At 55.9% G+C, this 19,776-nt stretch overlaps 1 protein-coding gene across 3 annotated transcripts in view; it reads right to left on the reverse strand.

Annotated features, from left to right (window-relative positions):
* Positions 1–13,052, reverse strand: part of CROCC (ciliary rootlet coiled-coil, rootletin) — a 56,712-nt gene extending 43,660 nt beyond the window's left edge. Inside the window, exons 1-7 of one of the 3 annotated variants that reach the window (XM_016954892.4) lie at positions 12,929–13,052; positions 8,570–8,705; positions 6,892–7,187; positions 1,234–1,419; positions 1,058–1,141; positions 918–979; positions 671–836 (exon numbers count right to left, since the gene is read on the reverse strand). In XM_016954892.4, the coding sequence (XP_016810381.3) occupies positions 671–836; positions 918–979; positions 1,058–1,141; positions 1,234–1,419; positions 6,892–7,187; positions 8,570–8,705; positions 12,929–12,994 (996 nt within the window). In that variant the 5' untranslated portion in view covers positions 12,995–13,052. Of the gene's footprint in view, positions 1–670; positions 837–917; positions 980–1,057; positions 1,142–1,233; positions 1,420–6,891; positions 7,188–8,569; positions 8,706–9,289; positions 9,441–12,928 lie in introns of those variants that run through there. The other 2 variants (XM_513109.7, XM_009449179.5) reach the window with 2 other exon arrangements.
* Positions 13,053–19,776: the final 6,724 nt, after the last annotated feature.

A 19,776-nucleotide genomic window follows, 5' to 3' on the forward strand; every position in this document is an offset into this window, starting at 1 on the left:
GGTTGGTGTGAGAGCGGGTTTACTCCCTCCCACTGCTTCCCTCATCTCCGACCATCCTGGGAGGCACCGTCGTTCAGGGATTGGGTCTTCCTGTGGGCCTGTGCACAGAGCTGTGTTGCAGCGGCCATGCTCAGCCTCCCAAGCCTCATGGCTCCCTCCTGCACAGGGACCTGGGTTTCAAGTCCTCTTTCGGCTGCAAGAGGCAGCAACGAAGGGCAAAAATGCAAGGGACCTAGCTTTGCATCCCAGCTGCCAGTTGCATGACTGTGGGCAGGTTACTTAAACTCTATTTATTTATTTACTTATTTGGAGACAGAGTCTTGCTTTGTTGCCCAGGATGGAGTGCAGTGGCACGATCTCTCAGCCTCCCAAAGTGCTGGGATTACAGGCGTGAGCCACTGCGACTGGCCTTAACCTCTCTTTAAAATGAGGAGAATGATAGCACCTACCACATGCAGTTATCATGAGGAACAAAGGTCAATGCACACCGTGCACATGGTACATGCTACACACTGATAAAGACCAGCTATTGTGATGACGGCTATTTACTTCTGCTAACAGGCTCCCTTGGATAGTGCTTCCTCTCCCTCTCCAGGCTTCTGAGTCCTCCCTCCTCTGCAGTGCCCCTTCCTCTTGGGTCAGGCTGGCCTCCCTGTACCCCCATGCCCACCTCCTCCTCGCGCCTCCATGCCGCCTCCCGGTGCTCCAGCTCCTTGCGGCAGCGTGTCCAGTCGTTGGTCACCTTTCGTATGTCCTCACTCAGAGCCTGGTTGGCCGAGCCTGCCTGGTCCAGCTGTTCTCGGAGCATGGCATTCACCTGGGCCAGGCTGGCACTCCTGAATGGGGCACAGGGGATCAGTAGGCACTCACGCAGGGGGCCATCCTGCCAGCCCTGGCCCTCCCTGCTGCGCCCTCACCTCTGCTGCTCCTCCTCCAGCCGGATGAGGGCGCTTTCCAGGTCTTGGCTGTGTTCTGTGTCCTAGGTGGGAGAGAGGTTAAAGCATCAGGTTGGGCAGGTGGAGGGCAGGGCCTGCCCCTGCCCCACACTGGCACCCACCCTCAGCCGCTGCTGCTCCAGCTCTCCAGATCTCTCCAGCAGCTGCTGCTCCAGCTCTGAGCACCTCTTCTTGTACTGGAGAATCTGGGGATGGGGAGCTGATGGTGAGCCCCAGGGGTTGGGGCGGGGCAAAGTGAACAGGTGGGAGGACAGGAGCAGCAGTGGGTGGTCCTGACCTTGCCCTGCAGCCGCTGCACAAGCTGGGCCTGCCGCTGCTGGCCCTCCTGGTAGGCCTGCAGCTTGCGCCGGTAGGAGGCCTGCTCCTCCTGCAGCTGCCTCCGCAACTCCACGCTCTGCCGTACCAGCCCCCTGGGCTCCTGCGTCTCCAGCTCCCCAGACTCCAGCTGCAGAGCCTGCTCCAGCTGCAGGGAAGGGCCCTGGGTGAGAGTTCTGGGCCTCCTGGGAAGGCAGGCTCAGGCTTCTGTAGGGGGTGGCAGGCTGGGCCCAGACCCACAATGCCTTGTAGGCTGATAGCCTGGCGCCCTGGGGAGCAGTACATGTGGGCAAGCCCAGGGGCAGTGCATGTGTACATGGGGTGATGCAGCCATGCACGGGCACACAGACAGGGCATGCATGGACACATGCAGGTGAGCCCACAAACCCAAACCATGCAGGCAAAGCTCAAAGGTGCACCTGGGTCAACCTCAGGGGCCTCAGTACACCATGCGCCTCTCCTCCAGAACACTTAGCCCTGTCGTGGTTTGTGTTTATTACATTGATGCCTGTGTCTTCCCACCATGCCCCCACCCCAATGTGAGCTCAGGAAAGCCTGGATTTTTTGTTCCTCATTGTATCTTAGTACTAGAATGGTGGCTGTGGAATGGCGTGGCTCACGCTCCGTAAATATTTGTTGCGATAGTGAATTAATGGGATGAGCTCATGGGAATACATTCAAAACAGAGGTGTCAATCTGTCTATGCATATCTGAGCTTAAAGATATGCACACACATAACACATACAGGCAACCTCAAACATTCCCGGAGGACACGAAGGAACCCTCTCATATACACAGCATTAAGATTTGTAAGAGGTGCACACAGATGTTGCCCTATACGGCGCCTGCATATTAATGCCCCCTTCTGGCTGGGTGCAGTGGCTCATGCCTGTGATCCCAGCACTTTTGGAGGTCAAGGTGGGTAGATCACTTGAAGTCAGGGGTTCAAGACCAGCCTGGCCAACGTGATGAAACCCCGTCTCTACTAAAAATACAAAAATTAGCTGGGCGTGGTGGCATGCACCTGTAATCCCAGTTACTCAAGAGGCTGAGGCAGGAGAATCATTTGAACCTGGGAGGCGGAGGTTACAGTGAGCCGAGATCGTGCCACTGCACTCCAGCCTGGGCGACAGAGCAAGACTCCATCTTTATTTATTTATTTTTTATTTTATTTTATTTATTTATTTTTTTGAGACAGAGTCTTGCACTGTCTCCTGGGCTGGAGTGCAATGGCTCGATCTCCGATCACTGCAACCTCCACCTCCCGGGTTCAAATGATTCTCCTGCCTCAGTCTCCCAAGTAGCTGGGACTACAGGTGCACGCCACCACACCTGGCTAATTTTTTGTATTTTTAGTAGAGATGGGGTTTCACTATGTTGGCCAGGCTGGTCTTGAACTCCTGACCTCGTAATCCACCCGCCTCGGCCTCCCAAAGTGCTGGGATTACAGGTGTGAGCCACAGCATCCGGCCCAAGACTCCGTCTTAAAAAAAAAAAAGGTCCCCTCCATCCTCACTGCAGGAAAGCCTCTGTTGCTGCTGCCCTTCCTCCACCCCCAGGAAGCTTCCATCCCCCGCATCCTCAGACCCCTGTGGGCTCTGGCTGTCCCTACCAGCCATAGAACCCTCTCAACTCCCTTAAGGCACCTGCTGGCCCCAGGTGGCCCCTCATCTTCCCCAGCTGTTGGGGGAAGGGAGGTGAGGGAGGAGCAGGGCAGTGGGAGAGCACACAGTGGCTCAAGGGCACCTGGCAGCGACAACACCCCAGCCCAGCTTACTCTGATGCTAGCCCCGCACTCACCATCTGCATCCTCAGGACCTGGCCTGCTACAGACCAGGCAAGGCATTCAAAAGCCCACCCGTGCAGGGCCACGCCAGCCACAGGAAGCCAACAGGAGGGCAGCTGCTCTCACCCAGGCTCATCTCGGGTCTTGGGTCCAGGCCAGGTTAGCGGTAGGGAAGGTGCCCTCCAGGCCTGCATTGACCCCATATGCCCAGAGATGTTCTATGAGCCACAGACAAAGCAAGGACATCTCTACCCACCCCACCCCCGGGACACGTGCATGGCAGCCCCACCAATAGGGAGGAGCTAACTGTGACTACTTGGGGGCTTCCCCCTGAGTCTGGAGGAACACAGTCCAAGGCTGTGCAGGGGAGGTGGAAGTAGGGGGTTTCTGCCTGGATGGCGGCTGCAGGCCTGTCAAGTGTCTGTGCCAAGCCCACTGAGGTCAATGGTGAGCGGTGTCCACATCTGTGTGTGGTGGCGGTGGCCTGAGGCAGCCACACAGGCTGTGCACTGATGTTGGTGGCTCTCACTAGGTGCGAGTGGGGTGTATTTTGTCATTTGTCTCCACGCAGGACACTGTGTGTGTAGTGTGTGGGTGCTGAGTTCACGTCGACTGTTTGGTGCATCTGAGCCTTCCCGTGAACGGGTAAGGCGGCATCTGTGGCTGAAGGTCTATGTTGTGGCGCGGGTGTTGGGCCTGGCTGTGTGTATCAGGGTATATGTCTGTGTGTTGGTGGGGCAAGCGTACAACCGCACGTGGTGGGTCTGGGGAGTGTGCCTGGGCTCCCTGGTATGTGTGATACACACTTTGTGCATCTGGGCATACCTTTGTGGGCCAGTTGGTGGCTGTGTTGAACTGTATGCTTTTCCTGTCCGTGTGCACCCATGAGGTGGGAGACAGCGTGCTGTGTCATCTGCATATGGTTGTTATGGGTCCGCGGTGGTGGGGGGACTGTTCTGTGCCTGTGTGGGGTTGTGTGGCATCTGGCTGTGGGTGCGGGTAACACTGTGCATATTCTGTGAACTGGAGTGTTTCTGTGTGGCCTGGTTTTAGGGTCTCACTATGGGGGTTGTGTGGCATCTGGCTGTGGGTGCGGGTTACGCTGTGCATATTCTGTGAATTGGAGTATTTCTGTGTGGCCTGGTTTTAGGGTCTCACTATGTTGTTTGTGGCATGTTTTGTGCATCTGTGTGTCTCTGTGTGGGGCCCAGTGTAGCCCGTGTCGTGTACACACTGCATATCTGTGTTAAGCAGGTGCTGTTTGCCTCTGGGACACAGAGGGGTTCAGGCCGTTGCCGGGTTCTCCTCCCCCTTCTCCAATGCTCAGAACCAGAGCCAGGGCCCTCTCGGCCACACCTCACCCCTTTCCACAAACTTCACCCTGCACAAAACAGCCTTTCAATTTTACTTGTAATTCAAAAGGGAAGGAGGCTGCCACTAAGCCAGAGATGAAAGAAGTTGACTGTCTCCCCTAGCAACCGCTGCCCTCAGACCGCCATTCAATTTACTCTTTCCAGGTTGCTATGGACACGAGGGAGCCCAGGGGGTCTGTCCTCTGGAGCCAAGGGAGGCGTGACCACTCCCTCCTTTCCATTCCCAGCTGCGCCTACACCTGCTTCTCAGGGACAGCAAGAAGGGGGGACCCCCATGCTGGGGGCCCTGAGGTCCTCTCTCTTGGCTGGGAGGTGGCCTCTGGGAGTGCCTCAGTTTCCCTGCAGGACATGCAGTTAACAGGACACAGACCTGACCCTCCCTCCGCTCCCCATGCCAGGGGTGCTGCAGGGTTGGAAAGATCAGAACAATCTCGCTGACTGCCCACCAACCCAGCCCAACATGCCAGTGAGGGCCACAGGGGCAGGCACTGCCACCTGTGGCCATGGGGACAAGGGGGTGGCAGGGAAAGAGAATGTTGCCCAACTGCAGAGCCCTGGACCAAGGGCCTCATCCCAGGACCACCACTGACCTTGGGCCTATCATGCCCCTCTCCCGGACTTACTTTCCCTATCTGTGATGAGGTGATCTCTAGGCTCTGAAGTTCTCTGGGGACCCACCCTCCAGGAAAGGCCTTTGAGGTCATTCCTGTTCCACCCCTGCCTCCAGGTGGGGCCTCATTCAAACCATGGTGGATAGAGGACAACTGAAGCAGCGGGCGCCCTCTGCGTGCCATTTGGGCCCCCCCTAACCACAGGAGGGAGCTTTCTAGACTAACTCAGACCCCCTGTGCTGCAGTCCCAGCCCCAGCAGCTGTGTCCCAGCAGAGGAGGAACCTGCTACCTCCCACCTCTTCCCTTCCCTGCCAACCTGGGGGCAGGGCTAGCTTCAGAAGGTGGCATTTAAGAGGCAGCCCCTGGGGGTGTGGCACTGTGCCATGCGTGGACCAAAAGAAAGGGGTGCCTGGCTCAGGGCCCCATCACCACCCACAATTCATGACTGGGGCCAGCGTGCCCTACACACCTGCTGCAGACCCTGGGAAAACTAGCTCTCCACTGTCCTCATGCCAGGGGCCACTGTGGGCCGCCTACTCTGCTCCTCTACAAGTCCCAACTAGTCGGGGATTTGTCCAGCCAGGCAAATCCCAGGACACGGGCACACCCCACAGTCATACACAGGAACACAACACACCCTCCTGCCAATGCAGACTCCAGCCTGGACAAGTCCAGCTCAGGGGTCCCATGCCAACCCTAGCTCTGCCACTACCACACAGGGGACCCTGGGCCAGCCCCTGCCTCTCTGGGTCCCTTCCAACTTTGCGGGGGCCAGCTGTGCCCTGAAATCCCTAGCCCAGTGTCTCTTCCCATACATAGGAAACGAAACTTCAGAACTTTGTTTCTAGACTGGGTTAGTTTAGAAACCAAACAGAGCCCTGGGCTGGGAGTTGGAAGACCTGGTGTCTAACTTTAACTGGCTGTGTGCCCCCAGCATGGTGCTTCCCCTCCCTGAGCCTCTGTTTTCTCCTCTGTTAAATGGGCATCATAATGGTCCCGACCTTGGTGTATTAAATGTGAAACACTCAGCACGTGCCTGGCACATAGTAGGCACTCAATAAACAGTAGCTACTGTTAATACATTATTGCCACCTGCATGCCTCTCATCTGCACACATACACTCTGTCCCAGCTGTGAGCGTCCCTTACCAATCTTCAGCCACCACCAACTTCCCAGGGCCACCTCCCGGCCACCCGGAGGCCCAAAGCAGACAGTGCATCAAGAGCATCCCGCACCCCTGGCACCGGCTCACACCCAGCTCCCGCCCCACACCCTGGGACCCCCACAAGCCTGCAGCATGGGTGATGTGAATCCTGCCTGGACATGAAGACAGGCCTGCTTCTCCTTCCTTCCCTGCCTGGAACTCATTCCAATAGGCAGTGGCGGCAGGTCTTGTGGCTGCCCCAGATGGGCTGCAGAACACCGCGGGTGCCCACACCAGCCTCGAGCCAGCATCCAGCCACTGCCTCAACCCCAAGGCCCGTGGCAATGGGAGATGCCCAGAAACTCAAGGGGCAGGAATCTTTAGGGATCTCATTCTCTGTGTCCCACACCCCTAACAGGCCTGGGACAGATGGGAACAAAATACCCCTGGTGCAAGGCACTTTATTCTATTATCTCCTTGATTCCTACAATTCCACGTCCCATTACAATCCCCACTACAGAAAACAGGCTTAAAGAGCGTAGTGATTTGCTCAACGCCACTCAACGTGGCAGAGCCTCAATCCAAGCCCAGGCCAACCTGACTCCAGGGCCCATCTTTTGCCCCGTGTGTGGGCCTGGTCTAGATGCCTCCCTGCCCTTGAACGAGGGGAACCCTGGCCTAGTCCACCACCTGGGCGGCACCCACCCTCTCGCTGACCGCATTGTACTTAATGGCGAGCTCATCGCGCTCGGCACGGCTCTGGGCCAGCAGGTCCTCCACGCGGGACAGCTCCTGCTGCAGCAGCTGGTTCTCCTCCTGCAGCGACAGCAGCGATGCCATCTCCGTGGCCGGCAGCAGGACTGGCAAGGGACAGTGGGCACATGGTTGGCTTCTGGGTCCAGTGGGACATCCTCCCTCCAACAGGGAGGGCAAGAAAACCATCCAGGCCCCTGGGAGGAGTCCAGGTAGGAATGGCTGCAGCACCAGGCCTGCAAACAGAGCTGAGAACAGGGAGGAAGGCAAGGAGGGGATACAAAGCTGGACGTAAAGTGAACACAACTCCAGCTAAAGTGTGGCCCAGCAGGTTTGGGAGGTGCAGGAGAGACGCTCAGTCTAGGAGCCAGGAGACCCCTGAGTTCTTGCTCCCTCCTTTTCCAATTAGTCTTCTTCTCCGGGGCCTCAGATTTACTTATCTGTAATATGGGTGGGGCGGGCACGGACTCACGCCTGTAATCCCAGCACTTTGGGAGTCGAGATAGGAGGATCACCTGAGGTCAGGAGTTTGAGACTAGCCTGGCCAACACGGCGAAGCCCTGTCTCTACTAAAAATACAAAAATTAGCTGGGCATGGTGGTGTATGCCTGTAGTCCCAGCTACTCGGGAGGCTGAGACAGCAGAATCACTTGAACCGGGGAGGTGGAGGTTGCAGTGAGCTGAGATTGCGCCACTGCACTCCAGCCTGGGCAACACAGCGAGACTCTGTCTCAAAAAAAAAAAAAAAAAAAAAGGTAGAATAGTAGTAACCAGATCCTCCCAGAAAAGCATCAAAGCCTCGCTCAAGAGAAGGGCTTCATGGAACTTTAAAGGCTAGGGCTCAGGAGAGCATAGCATAGGTCAGGTTGTGAGGAGAAGGAGAAAGAGAGAAGAGGGAAAGAAAGGCCAGCGGGAGAAGCGGGGTTGTCCACCTCCTGTGGGTTCCCCTTCTACCCTGGGAGAACTGGACATACACCCCAGGTGTCAGGGTGAGGGCCCTCTGAGTCTCTCCCTGTCTGGGGCTCCAGGGCGCCAACATCCCTGGCGCTCCCAAGGAGGGGGCCCGTCTGTAGCTTGGGAGTTGAACACAGACAATGGTTAGAGCACCAAAACGCCACACGCCAGCACACCAGCTGCAACTGAGTGTGCCTTTCCCAGATCCTCAAGCCACATAACGACACCGTGTGCGCCACCCACTGAGAGGAGCAGGGACCATCCGCCTTCCTGCCCACGTGGGAAACGGATGGACAGCGCCATCCACTCAGACTTCCGCAAAACCCTGGTCTGAGCTGAGCTGCCCTCTTCCTGTATCTTGGGTTCAGCCAGCTCACACCTTCCCCGGGTGGGAATACGGGATTTGGGGTTCACATCTCTGCAGCAGGCTACAGGCAAGCACGCAGGAGATGCTCGGCCCTTCCTTCTAGTTGCACCACATGCGGAATAAGTCTGGACAAATTACATCCCTGAGCCTCTGTTTCCTCATCTGTAAAATGGGTTCTTCTGTCATAAAGCTGTGCCTGCCCCACAGCGAGTTACAGTCATGATCATCATGGTGACTGCTCAGGAAAGGGACATAAGAAGAGGTAAAATGTGGGTGGTGTTTGTGGAGGGGAGCGGATGGGGGTGGCACCTGGGCTCTCAGGCCGGGAGAGGTTGCGGGTGACAATCTCCCTGATGCGGGCAGGCAGGCTGGTGATCTGAGCGTCCTGGGCCAGGTCCCGCGCACCCAAGCCTTTCTCCTGGCACAGGACGCTGCTCTCCAGTGTCTGTGGGAAAAGCGAGAGGGTCTTCAGGGGACATGGGACCTGGGGCTCCCTGGCCTCGTAGGGAGAGCCACAAAGTCCTACTGCCCAAGATACGGGTCCCCAGGAGCCCCCTCAAGATGGAGTGAAGCCTGGGAGTTAGAATCCAAAAAATCCCCATGGGAGGAGCCTCTTGTGTGCTCACTGCCCCAGGAAGAAGGCCCAGGGCCAGAGATGAGAACCAAACCCTACGGGTAACTCCCACACCCCACTGGAGGCAGTCCAGTGTTGGGGGCTCCAATCCGGTTCCGACCCTAGATGGATGAGGATCTGGCTATGCCAGAGGTCCCCCAAGCCCTAAAATCTGGCAGTAGAGACCCCCTTCTCCCAACCCAGGGCACTGGGATGAGGGAGCCACAGCAGGTGCACCCTGTGTGTACCTCTGCCCCCCATCTTGCCAGGAACTGCAAGCGGGGGGCCCCTGTATACCCCACCACCACCACACCTCTCCCACCCCTTGACCCCCAAGACGCACACACCTCTCACCACTCCTGTTAAGTCCACGCTACCCCGCCCCAGACAGGGTGGGCACAGCCCCCAGGACCCACCTGGATAACCGTCTCTAGTGTCAGCTCCACCTCCTGTGCCCCCGCCAGCCCCAAGCTCATGGGGGGGAGGCTGTGGGCATGCCTCCAGCCCCCTTCTCCAGGACCCCAAGACTAGCTCAGTCAGCACGCGCCACAGCCAGGATGCTGTGCTGAGCACCAGGCAGATTAAGCTTAAATCCGGCGGCGCCCCCATGTGACCACCGCGGTGGGAGGAGCAGGATGTGGGCTGAGGGGGGAGGGGATGGGAAAGGACAGGAGAGGAGGGAAGCAGAGGCAGGGAGCCAAAGGAAGAGGAAGGATGAAGAGAGGGGAGGAGAAGGGAGAGAAAAGGAGGGAGGAGAGAGAAGAGGGAATGGGAGGAGGAAACAGGGGAGACACCTGGAGGTCAGGACCTCACACACTCTTCACCCTGCGCAGGTTGCTGGGTCCTAGAGCCCTCCAAGCCCAGGGGGTGGGGTCAGTAGCCATGCGGCGGGAAAGGCCAGAGTCCTAAGTATTTGTGACTTAGGACTTTCTGGCCCAGAACGGGAGTCACATGGTTAGCTAAGAATGAGAGGATTTACAGCATGCTGGGAGTACGTTTTCCCACAACAGGTGTAGGGCAAAGAATGCAGGCTGTGAGATCACCCAGGCCAGGCTTGGCACTTAGTTGGGCATGAGCGGTCCAGCCTGGACTGATGAGCATTTATGCAACACCTGCGGCATTCCTAGGTCTGACCTAGACACAGTGGTAGAGCCTCGAACTACAAATGCCCTAGCCTTGCCCTTCAGGCACTTATTGGGAAGCTTCTGGCCCCTTCACACCCACCCCAGCCCCCACTAGCTGGGTGCACCAGGGACACTGACTTTGCCTCTCTGAGACTCAGTGTCCTCTTACGTAAGATGTGATAATATTGGTACTCATCTCTCGGAGCCGTCCGGGGATGAAACAGTATCGTGTGTGCATACCCAGCACATGACATGGTGCTGGGGGGTCACGTGGTCAACACTCAAGAAATACTCATTTCATTCATTTGAAAATCCAGAAGGTACAGTCCCAGCCAGGCACAGGCACTCATGCCTGTAATCTCGGCATTTTGGGAGGACAAAGCGGGTGGATCACCTGAGGTCAGGAGTTCAAGATCAGCCTGACCAATATGGTGAAACCCCGTCTCTACCAAAAATACAAAAATTAGCCGGGTGTGGTGGTGCACACCTGTAATCCCAGCTACTTGGGAGGCTGAGGCAGGAGAATCGATTGAACTCAGGAGGCAGAGGTTGCAGTGAGCCAAGATCGCGCCATTGCACTCCAGCCTGGGCAACAAGAGTGGAACTTTGTCTCAAAAAAAAAAAAGGCACAGTCCCTATATCCCAGGGCCCTGAGACCCAGAGGTCACCCACCACCTCCCATTGTTCTTTCCCTGGGGCAAGGAGGCTATGTGCTCTAGTGCTTAGGCGCACAGCTCTGGAGTCAGTATCAGGTCTGAGGTTGCATGTGAGACTCAGCTCTGTCACTTGCAACTATGGTGTTCAAGACAGTTCATGACCTTGAACAGGTTACCTCCCTGAGCCTCAGTTTTCTCATCTCTAAAAGGAGACTAGACCAGGCCAGGTGCAGTGGCTCAAGCCTCTAATTCCAGCACTTTGGGAGGCTGAGACAGGCAGATCACTTGAGGTCAGGAGTTTGAGACCAGCCTGGCCAACATAGTGAAACCCCATCTCTACTAAAAATACAAAAATTGGCCTGTAATCCCAGCACTTTGGGAGGCTGAGGCAGGCGGATCAGGAGGTCAAGAGATTAAGACCATCCTGGCCTACATGGTGAAACCCCGTCTCTATTAAAAATACAAAAATTAGCTAGGCATGGTGGTGCACACCTGTAGTCCCAGCTACTTGGGAGGCTGAGTCAGGAGAATCGCTTGAACCTGGGAGGCAGAGGTTGCAGTGAGCCGAGATCATGCCACTGCACTCCAGCCTGGCGACACAGTAAGACTCCGTCTCAAAAATATAAATAAATAAATAAATATAAAAAAAAATTAGCTGGGGCGTGGTGGCATGTGCATATAATCCTAGCTACTCAGGAGGCTGAGGCAGGGGAATCACTTGAACCCAGGAGGAGGAGGTTGCAGTGAGCCGAGATTGTGTCACAGCACTCCAGCCTGGGTGACAGGGCAAGAGTCTGTCTCAAAAAAATAAAATAAAATAAAATGAGACTAGACCGAGTATGGTGATTCAGGTCTATAATCTCAGCACTTTGGGAGGCCAAAATGGGAGAATCGCTTGAGCCCAGGAGTTTGAGACCAGCCTGGGCAACATAGCAAGACTCTGTCCTACCAAAAACAACAAAAAAATGCGACTGATAGTACCTACCACACCTGGCAGGTGGTGAGCTATTAGCCAATGGGGGCCGCTGTTCCTATTGTCATTAGCATCACGTGTCTGGGCTCCTGCCCTTAGAGTTGTAAGCCCTAAAAAAGGACAGGAATTGCTCACTCGAGGAGCTCGGCTTTTAAGACGCAAGTCTCCTGAAGTTCCCGGCCGAATAAAGCTCCTTCCCTCTTTAACCTGGTGACTGAGGAGTTTTGCCTGCGGCTCGTCCTGCTACACTGCTATGTCTCAGCCCTCCGTCCCTGGGTGCCCTCTGCTCCATGCTGTGCCCCAAAGGGGGCATATTCACATTATCTCATTAAATCCTTACTTCAACCTATTTCCAGATGAGAAAACTGAGGATCAGGGAGATTGGGCTCTCACCTATTCAAGGCGACATGCTTCAGGGAAGTGGTGAGCCCAAAGCTCATTCCACTTAGACCAGCAGCCTCCCAGTGAGTGACTGAAGGGCAAGGCCAAGGCATTTGCACTTTGAGGCTCTACTTCTGTATCCAGGTCAGACCCAGAATGCCACGGTGCTGTATAAATGCTCATCAGTCCAGGCTGGACCGCTCACGCCCAACTAAGGAAACTGCCCTGCAAATGGAAAACCAAGAAACAGGTCTGAAAAGATAAATGTTGCCAAGTTGCAATGGCAAGCAAGCCAGATTTGGGCAAAACTAAACCAGCTACTGGCCAGGTGCAGTGGCTCATGCCTGTAATCCCAACACTGGGATGCCGAGGCAGGTCGATCACTTGAGGTCAGGAATTCTAGACCAGCCTGGCCAACGTGGTGAAACCCCGTCTCTACTAAAAATACAGAAATTAGCTGGGCACGGTGGTGGGTGCCTGTAGTCCCAACTACTCGGGAGGCTGAGGCACAAGAATCACTTGAAACTGGGAGGCAGAGGTTGCAGTGAGCTGAGATCGCACCACTGTACTCCAGCCTGGGTGACAGAGAGAGACTCTGTCTCAAAAAAAAAAAAAAAAAAAAACTAAACCGGCCAGCAGATAGAGCTGCCACTACAAACCCCAGGGACGCCCACTCTTCTACCTCTAGGCAGCCTCCAAAAAATCCCCTCTACAGGCTGCACACCTGCCCACCAGAACAGGGGGGAAGCCAAAAATACCCCTGGACCAGCATGTCCAGCCCTGCATGCCCAGCTCAGCAGAGGGGGCCCCAGATGTCCTTGAGGGACTGAACTGAATTATTCTGTGCCTTCTCCTGACCACGGCCCTAAGGGTTGGAGGAAGGGGACAGGATGTCAGCCCCTGGCACCAGGTGACACTCACCCTTGGCTCCATCCCCAAAGTTCTCCCCCAGAGTCCTGCTGGGTTCTGTGGGTCCCAGGAAGTCATATCTGAACCTCGTGTATGTGTCCACTGCTTCCACCCAATTCTCCAAAAAAAAAAAAAAAAATGACTGAATTCCTCTTAGAAATCTGGATGCTAACAGCTTCAGCATCTGGCCACCTGGACTCCAATCTTGGCTCACCAGCCCCTCACCAGCTGTGTGACCCTGCACCAGTGTCTTCACTTCTCTGAGCCTCAGTTTCCTCATCTGCAAAATGGGATAATAATGGTGCCTGTTTCTAGCATGAGCATTAAATAAAATACTTCATGCTAAGCTATATGCCTGGATATGGTGTGGCAGAAACTGCAATGTGCTCACCACAAAGCATTTCCGATTCCTCTTAGGAATATGGCTAAAAGCCATTTCCCAGACTCCCTTGCAGTCAGATATGGCCATGTGGTCAAGTTCTGGTCCACAGAATTAAGACAGAAAGACAGCGTGCCACTTTAGGCTTGGCCCATAAAATTATTTCTCTCCTTCCTGGTCCATCAGCTAGAAGGAAATAACTCCAAGGTCCTAGGGGATGCCGCAACCACAAGACAGAAGGGATCTTGGTCCCTGGGTCGCCACATAGAAAGCCACCTGCCAAACACCCAACAGGACTTTTCATGAATAAGAAATAAACTTCTATTGCACTAAGCCTCCGAGGATTCAGGGTTTCACTATCACATTAGCTAGTGTTACCTTAATTACTACCTGCAGTTCAACAGTGGGTAAGTGTTGGCTATTACTACTGTTATCATTACTATCATGAGTATTATTGGCTCTTTCTAGTCCCCAAGCTAGAACTCTGTGCCTTGTTCTAGATGCTGAGACATTATTTGGTGACCAAATACAGAGGAGACACCCTTTGTACCCTTCCCTCCCCACTACCACCCTCCAAACCTGCCTTTTGCCAGGGCTAGCGGCAGGAACTAGCCAAAAAGCCCCTCAAAGATTACTCGTTTCAAACATAGCAGCTGCTCTTATCCGCTTACCCCTTCGTTATCCTCCTGCTGCTGACTAGAAATTATGACAAAAATATTGAACCAACCACGAGCCAGGCCCTGTGCCCAAAACGTTACATCTGTCCCTTACCTGCTTTAACACTCCTGGCACCACCCTACTCACTTTACAGATGACAGCGTGAAGTCTCAGCGAAGTTAAATAATTGGCTCCAATGCACCCAGCCACAAAGAGCTCAAGTCACAGCCGCGACCTAGGTGTGCCTGATTCCAAAGGGTTTTTGTTTTTTGTTTTGTTTTGTTTTTGAGATGGAGTCTGGCTCTGTCACCCAGTCTGGAGTGTAATGGCACAATCTCGGCTCACTGCAACCTCCGCCTCCTGGGCTCAAGCAATTCTCCTGCCTCAGCCTCCTGAGTAGCTGGGATTACAGGTATGCGCCACCGCGCCCAGCTTATTTTTGTATTTTTAGTAGAGACAGGGTTTCACCATGTTGGCCAGGCTGGTCTCAAACTCCTGACCTCAAGTGATCTACCCGCCTCGGCCTCTCAAAGTGCTGGGATTATAGGCATGAGCCACTGCGCCCAGCCCAGAGTTTTAAATAATAACAGCAAGCCGGGTGCAGTGACTCACACCTGTGATCCCAACACTTTGGGAGGCCAAGGTAGGAGGACTGCCTGAGCCCAGGAGTTTGAGACCAGCCCTGGCAACACAGTGAGACTCCATCTCTGCCAAAAAAATAAAAAAAATTGGCCTGGCATGGTGGCATGCACCTTCTGTAGGCCCAGTTCCTTGAGAGGCTGAGGCAGGAGGATTGCTTGAGCCTGGAAGGTTGAGGCTGCAATGAGCCGTGGTTGTGTCACTGCACTCTAGCCTGGGTGACAGAGCAAGACCCTGTCTCAAATAAACAAAAACAGTAACAGCAATGACTTCCATCCTGCAGCGCCTGCTGTGTACCTGGCACCACCCCAGGACGCCGATGTGTATTATATAAGCCTCTGCCTGGACTGCTGAGATGGCTCCCCGAGGGTCTCTATGCTTCCTCCTCATCCCCTCACTCACTCAAGTTTCACACAGTAAAGGTCATACCCCTCCCCTACCCAAGGCCCTCTACTAGCCCTTACCACACCTAAAATGAAGTTCAAAGTCCTTCCATGGCCCACAGGGCCCACCAGATCTGGCCCCACTCCACTTTTCCCACCTCATCTCCTTTCTCCCCTTCTCTCATGGCCTTTTTTTTTTTTTTTTCTTTTGAGGCAGAGTCTTGATCTGTTGCCCAGGCCTGAGCTGGAGTGCAGTGGTGCACCATCTCAGCTCACTGCAACCTCCACCTCCTGGGTTCAAGCAATTCTCCTACCTCAGCCTCCCGAGTAGCTGGGATTACAGGCATGCACCACCACGCCCAGCTAATTTTTGTATTAGTAGAGATGAGGTTTCACTGTATTGGCCAGGCTGGTCTTAAACTCCTGACCTCAAGTGATCCACCCACCTTAGCCTCCCAAAGTGCTGAAATTACAGGCATGAGCCACCACACCTGGCTGCTCATGGCCTTCTTGATTCCTCAAACACCAGGCAGGCACCCACCTCTGGGCCTTTGCACTGCCACTTTCTCTGCCTGGGACGCACTTCCCCCTTCTTTTGCACAGCTGACTCCCGCTTGTCGGCCAGATTTTGGCTCAAAAATATCACTTTCTGAGGGAGCTACCCCCACTCTCAGCTAAAGAGGTCCCTCCAGTGGCTGTTCCATTTTCTCCAACATGTATGTTGTCTGTCTCCTCCTTTTTTTTTTTTTTTTCTTTGAGACAAGGTCTTGCTCTGTTTTCCAGGCTAGAGTGCAGTGGCAAAATCATGGCTCACTGCAGCCTTGACCTCCTGGGCTTAAGGGATCCTCCCACCTCAGCCTCCTGAGTAGCTGGGACCACAGGTGCCTGCCACCACGTCTGGCTAATTTTTTACTTGTTGTAGAGATGAGATGTTGCCCAGGCTAGTCTCCAACTCCTGGGTTCAAGCGGTCCTCCCACCTCAGCCTCCCAAAGTGCCAGGTTGGCTTAGTTCACTGTCACTTCCACAGTGCATGGGCTAAGGCCAAAGCTCCATGAAGAGCTGCTGAATGAATTAATGAATGCTAAGAGCCAAGTAATAACATAGGATGTTAAATGGAAAAAGAAATGATTCCCCTTGGCTCTGGCTGGGGTCATGTTGGGCCACAGATGGTGTCAGCCACAGACGGGGATCACGGAAGGACACCAGCGAACACATATCCAGCCAGCATCTGCCGCATCCCAGAAGATCAGGGTGAAAACCAGGCAGTGACCCCCCACAGGGGCCACTTGGGTGGAAAGGGCTGAAAGACTGGGGAGGGGAGGGTTAAGTCAGGGAAATGTGCGCGGGTGGGGAGCCTCCGAGATCCAGGGGTTGACTCCTGGAGTCGTGCCTGAACCTCGCTGTCCTCTGCTCCCGCCACAAGATCTGTTTATTAAGCACCTGCTGTGAGCCCAGCGAAAGAAAACAGAAATCTGTTTTCTGGCGTAAACAGACAGATGGCACCCTGAAGGCCTCCTCCCCAGGGTCCCCATTCCCCAGTCAATCGTCTTCCCGAGGGAGCTGTGACCTGGTCACCAGAGGGGCAGACATCCGCCCCAGCATGGTCGTTAGGCTTAAGTCTGTGCAAAAATCAGGAGGGAGCTCGTTCAAAATGCCCACTCCAGAGACGCTGCCGGGCACAGAGGCCTGAGGCCGCATGGTGAGAGGCGCAAGGGGTGCAGGGTCCCATCCCCGCACAGCATCCGGCGGCCCTGCCTCCGTGGCCAGCCCAACTATGCGCTCTGGGCCTCAGTTTCCCCATCCGCACAATGGAGATGCTTCCGACTCGGCAGGGCTGCAATGAAGACGAAACCGGGTCCCACACGAGGAGGGCAGTGCAGGGCGGCGCCCGCACGCAGGAGCTGCAGAGGACATCTGCGGGGGGCAGAGGCCGTCGCGAGGGCCTCCCACGGCCGCCCGCGGAGCGAGGGGACCCCGGCCGGCGGAGGGACGGCTGCGCCCTGCAGGCCCCAGTCTCCTGTCGTGCCCCCGGCCCGCGACAATCCGGGCAGGATGGGCGGCAGGACGCGGCGGGGCATCCGCGGAGCCTGTTGGGAACGCTCTCCTGGCCTCCGGTGCCGGGCCGCGGTAGCCGCGGAACACATAGCGCCCCCAGCCCCGGTACGTGGCTCCAGCCCGCCCCCAGGCGCGCGGCCTCCTCCGCCGGGAGCGCGTCCGTCCCGCCCCCGCGCACGCGCGCGCCCCCGGCCACCTACCTTCGCGCGCCTTCGCCGCAGCCGCTGCTGCCGAGGCCGAGCGGGCCGGACCGGGCGGGGCGTCCCCGCCACGGGGCGGGGAAAACTGGGGGCGGAGCCTGCGCTGCGCGGTAGTGGGGCGGAGGCTGGGGCGGGGCCGGGCGCCGGGAGCAGCGCGTCTGCAGCGCTTACAGGGGCCGCCCTGGGCGGACACGCCTCGTGCGCCCTCCCTCTTGCCGCCTGGCACCGCCCGGCAAGCCAGGCGCCTCCTACACGCACGAACGAGGATACCAGGCGAACGAAGCACGACCCCCAAGTCCTCGCAGTTGCAAGGCCGCAGCGCAGGATCGAAACCCCGACCCGGCTGCAGAGTCCCCCTGCGGTCTGGCCGGGCCTTAAAGGCCTGAAACTCCTGAGCACTGACCCATCGCCCAGCCAGACAGAGGGACGTTTCATGCCAGCCCCGTCACAGCCCCCAGCGACGATCCCGAGGCTTCGGTGATTTGACCTGTCGGAGAGAATGCTTTTTTTTTTCCTGACTGACGTGCAGCCCTGGGGAAGGCACTCTGGCCTCAGTTTGTTCGCGAGACTCAACCCGGTGGCGCGCCTGTCTCGTGTCCTTTCCACTGTGACAGTATGTTCGTTCCACCCTCTCACTGGACTTGGACCTCCTTCTGTTATTGAAGGCATTGGATGAAATCATGCTTTTTTTTTTTTTTTTTTTTGAGGGAGTCTTGCTCTATTGCCCAGGCTGGAGTGCAGTGGCATGATCTTGGCTAAACGCAACCTCTGCCTCAGCCTCCTGAGTAGCTTGGACTACAGGCGCCCGCCGCCACGCTTGGCTAATTTTTGTATTTTTAGTAGAGACGGGGTTTCACCATATTGGCCAGGCTGGTCTCAAACTGCTGACCTCGCGATCCACCCGCCTCAGCTTCCCAAAGTACTGGCAGTACAGGCGTGAGCCACCGCACCCGGGCGAGATCATTCATTTTCAAAGGGAGAGGCAGCTCTGAATCTCCAGGACTAAGAGAGGGATGTGTTTGGTTTGAAAAAGCATGTTGGCCGGGCGCGGTGGCTCACGCCTGTAATCCTAGCACTTTGGGAGGCCGAGACGGGCGGATCACGAGGTCAGGAGATCGAGACCATCTTGGCTAACACGGTGAAACCCCGTTTCTACTAAAAAAATACAAAAAATTAGCCGGGCGTGTTGGCGGGCGCCGGTAGTCCCAGCTACTTGGGAGGCTGAGGCAGGAGAATGGCGTGAACCCGGGAGGCGGAGCTTGCAGTGAGCCGAGATCGCGCCACTGCACTCCAACCTGGGAGACAGAGCAAGACTCCGTCTCAAAAAAAAAAAAAAAAAAAAAAAAAAGCATGTTTAAGTTAATGATTTTGTGCTTTTTCCAAACACAGTACCCAGAGAGAACGGCCAGCAGGCCCGCGGCTGATGGTTGCTTCTGTGTTTCCTGCATGATAGGAGGGAAGCAGTGGAAGTTCCATCTTCGTCAAAGAGGAACCTGTCTGTGACATCTGAAACACTGCACTAAAGGCTGCCAGTGTGCCCTTCGGGCTCTGAAACCCGGCCCAGTGCAAGCAAGACTGTGGCCTGGACCAGGGCTGAGAGCTGTTTGTCAGGAGAGATTCGGGCCATTCCCTGGGGTTTGGGGTGGAAGGGTGATGTTACCAAGATTGGAAGGAAGGTCACAGTTTCCCTGAGGTGTCCCTGGCCCAACTGCAGGAGGGCTGACTGACATCTGCCAGTATGCACAGCCAGTCCCTGGACGCCCAGCATGGCCCAGGTCTGTGTGACCCTGTCTGGAGTCCCCAGACTTGCTATGTCCCTACCCAGGCCCTGGTGGGCTCATGACCTCACTAGTCCAGTTCTGATGCTGCCTGTCCCTGTGAAGCCCACTCCAGTGTTCATATCACCAGGGCTGGGCTCAGGCCTGTGTCCTTGCCACTCCCTCCAGGGCACCTTGGGTCTCCCTTGGTGACAGTACCTGCACCCTGCGGGCAGCCTGCGCTGGCTGTGAACCACACTGCCGCCTACTTCCTCTTCTATGTTCCCGCTCTGTCTACAGTCCCCTCTGAACACTCCCGTGAAGCAGGTTCTAGGATCATCTCCATTTTATAGAAGGGGAGATTGAGGATCAGAGACATGTAGTCACTTGCCCAAGGACACACAGCAGGAAGTTCAATGGCTTCCAATCCCATGCTCTTTCCTCTCTACCATGCTGCTTCACTTGAGGTTTTAACAGGGGGTGGCAAACACAGCTCCTCTCCCCTTGACCCTCTCACTCCCGAAGCCCACAGGACCCTGCCGCAGGGTGGCACATACTCACCTCCTTGGGGGGGCCTCCAGCTCCCTTCTCTGTGAAGAGCCTAGGTTCCTTGCTGTGCTGAGTCCTTGGCTCTGCTCAGCTCAGCCTGACCGGGCTGCGGTCATTTGAATCCCCAGTGCTGCCACCCACCGGTCACCCTGTCCTGTCACCAGGTGGTGACTGGCCCAGTGACCCCCAGGACCACTCACCAGAAAAGAATCATGCCAGGTGCTCACCTGCTCACTGCAG

Source organism: Pan troglodytes, chromosome 1 (genome assembly GCF_028858775.2).
Source record: "Pan troglodytes isolate AG18354 chromosome 1, NHGRI_mPanTro3-v2.0_pri, whole genome shotgun sequence".
In the NCBI taxonomy this organism is placed as follows: domain Eukaryota; kingdom Metazoa; phylum Chordata; class Mammalia; order Primates; family Hominidae; genus Pan; species Pan troglodytes.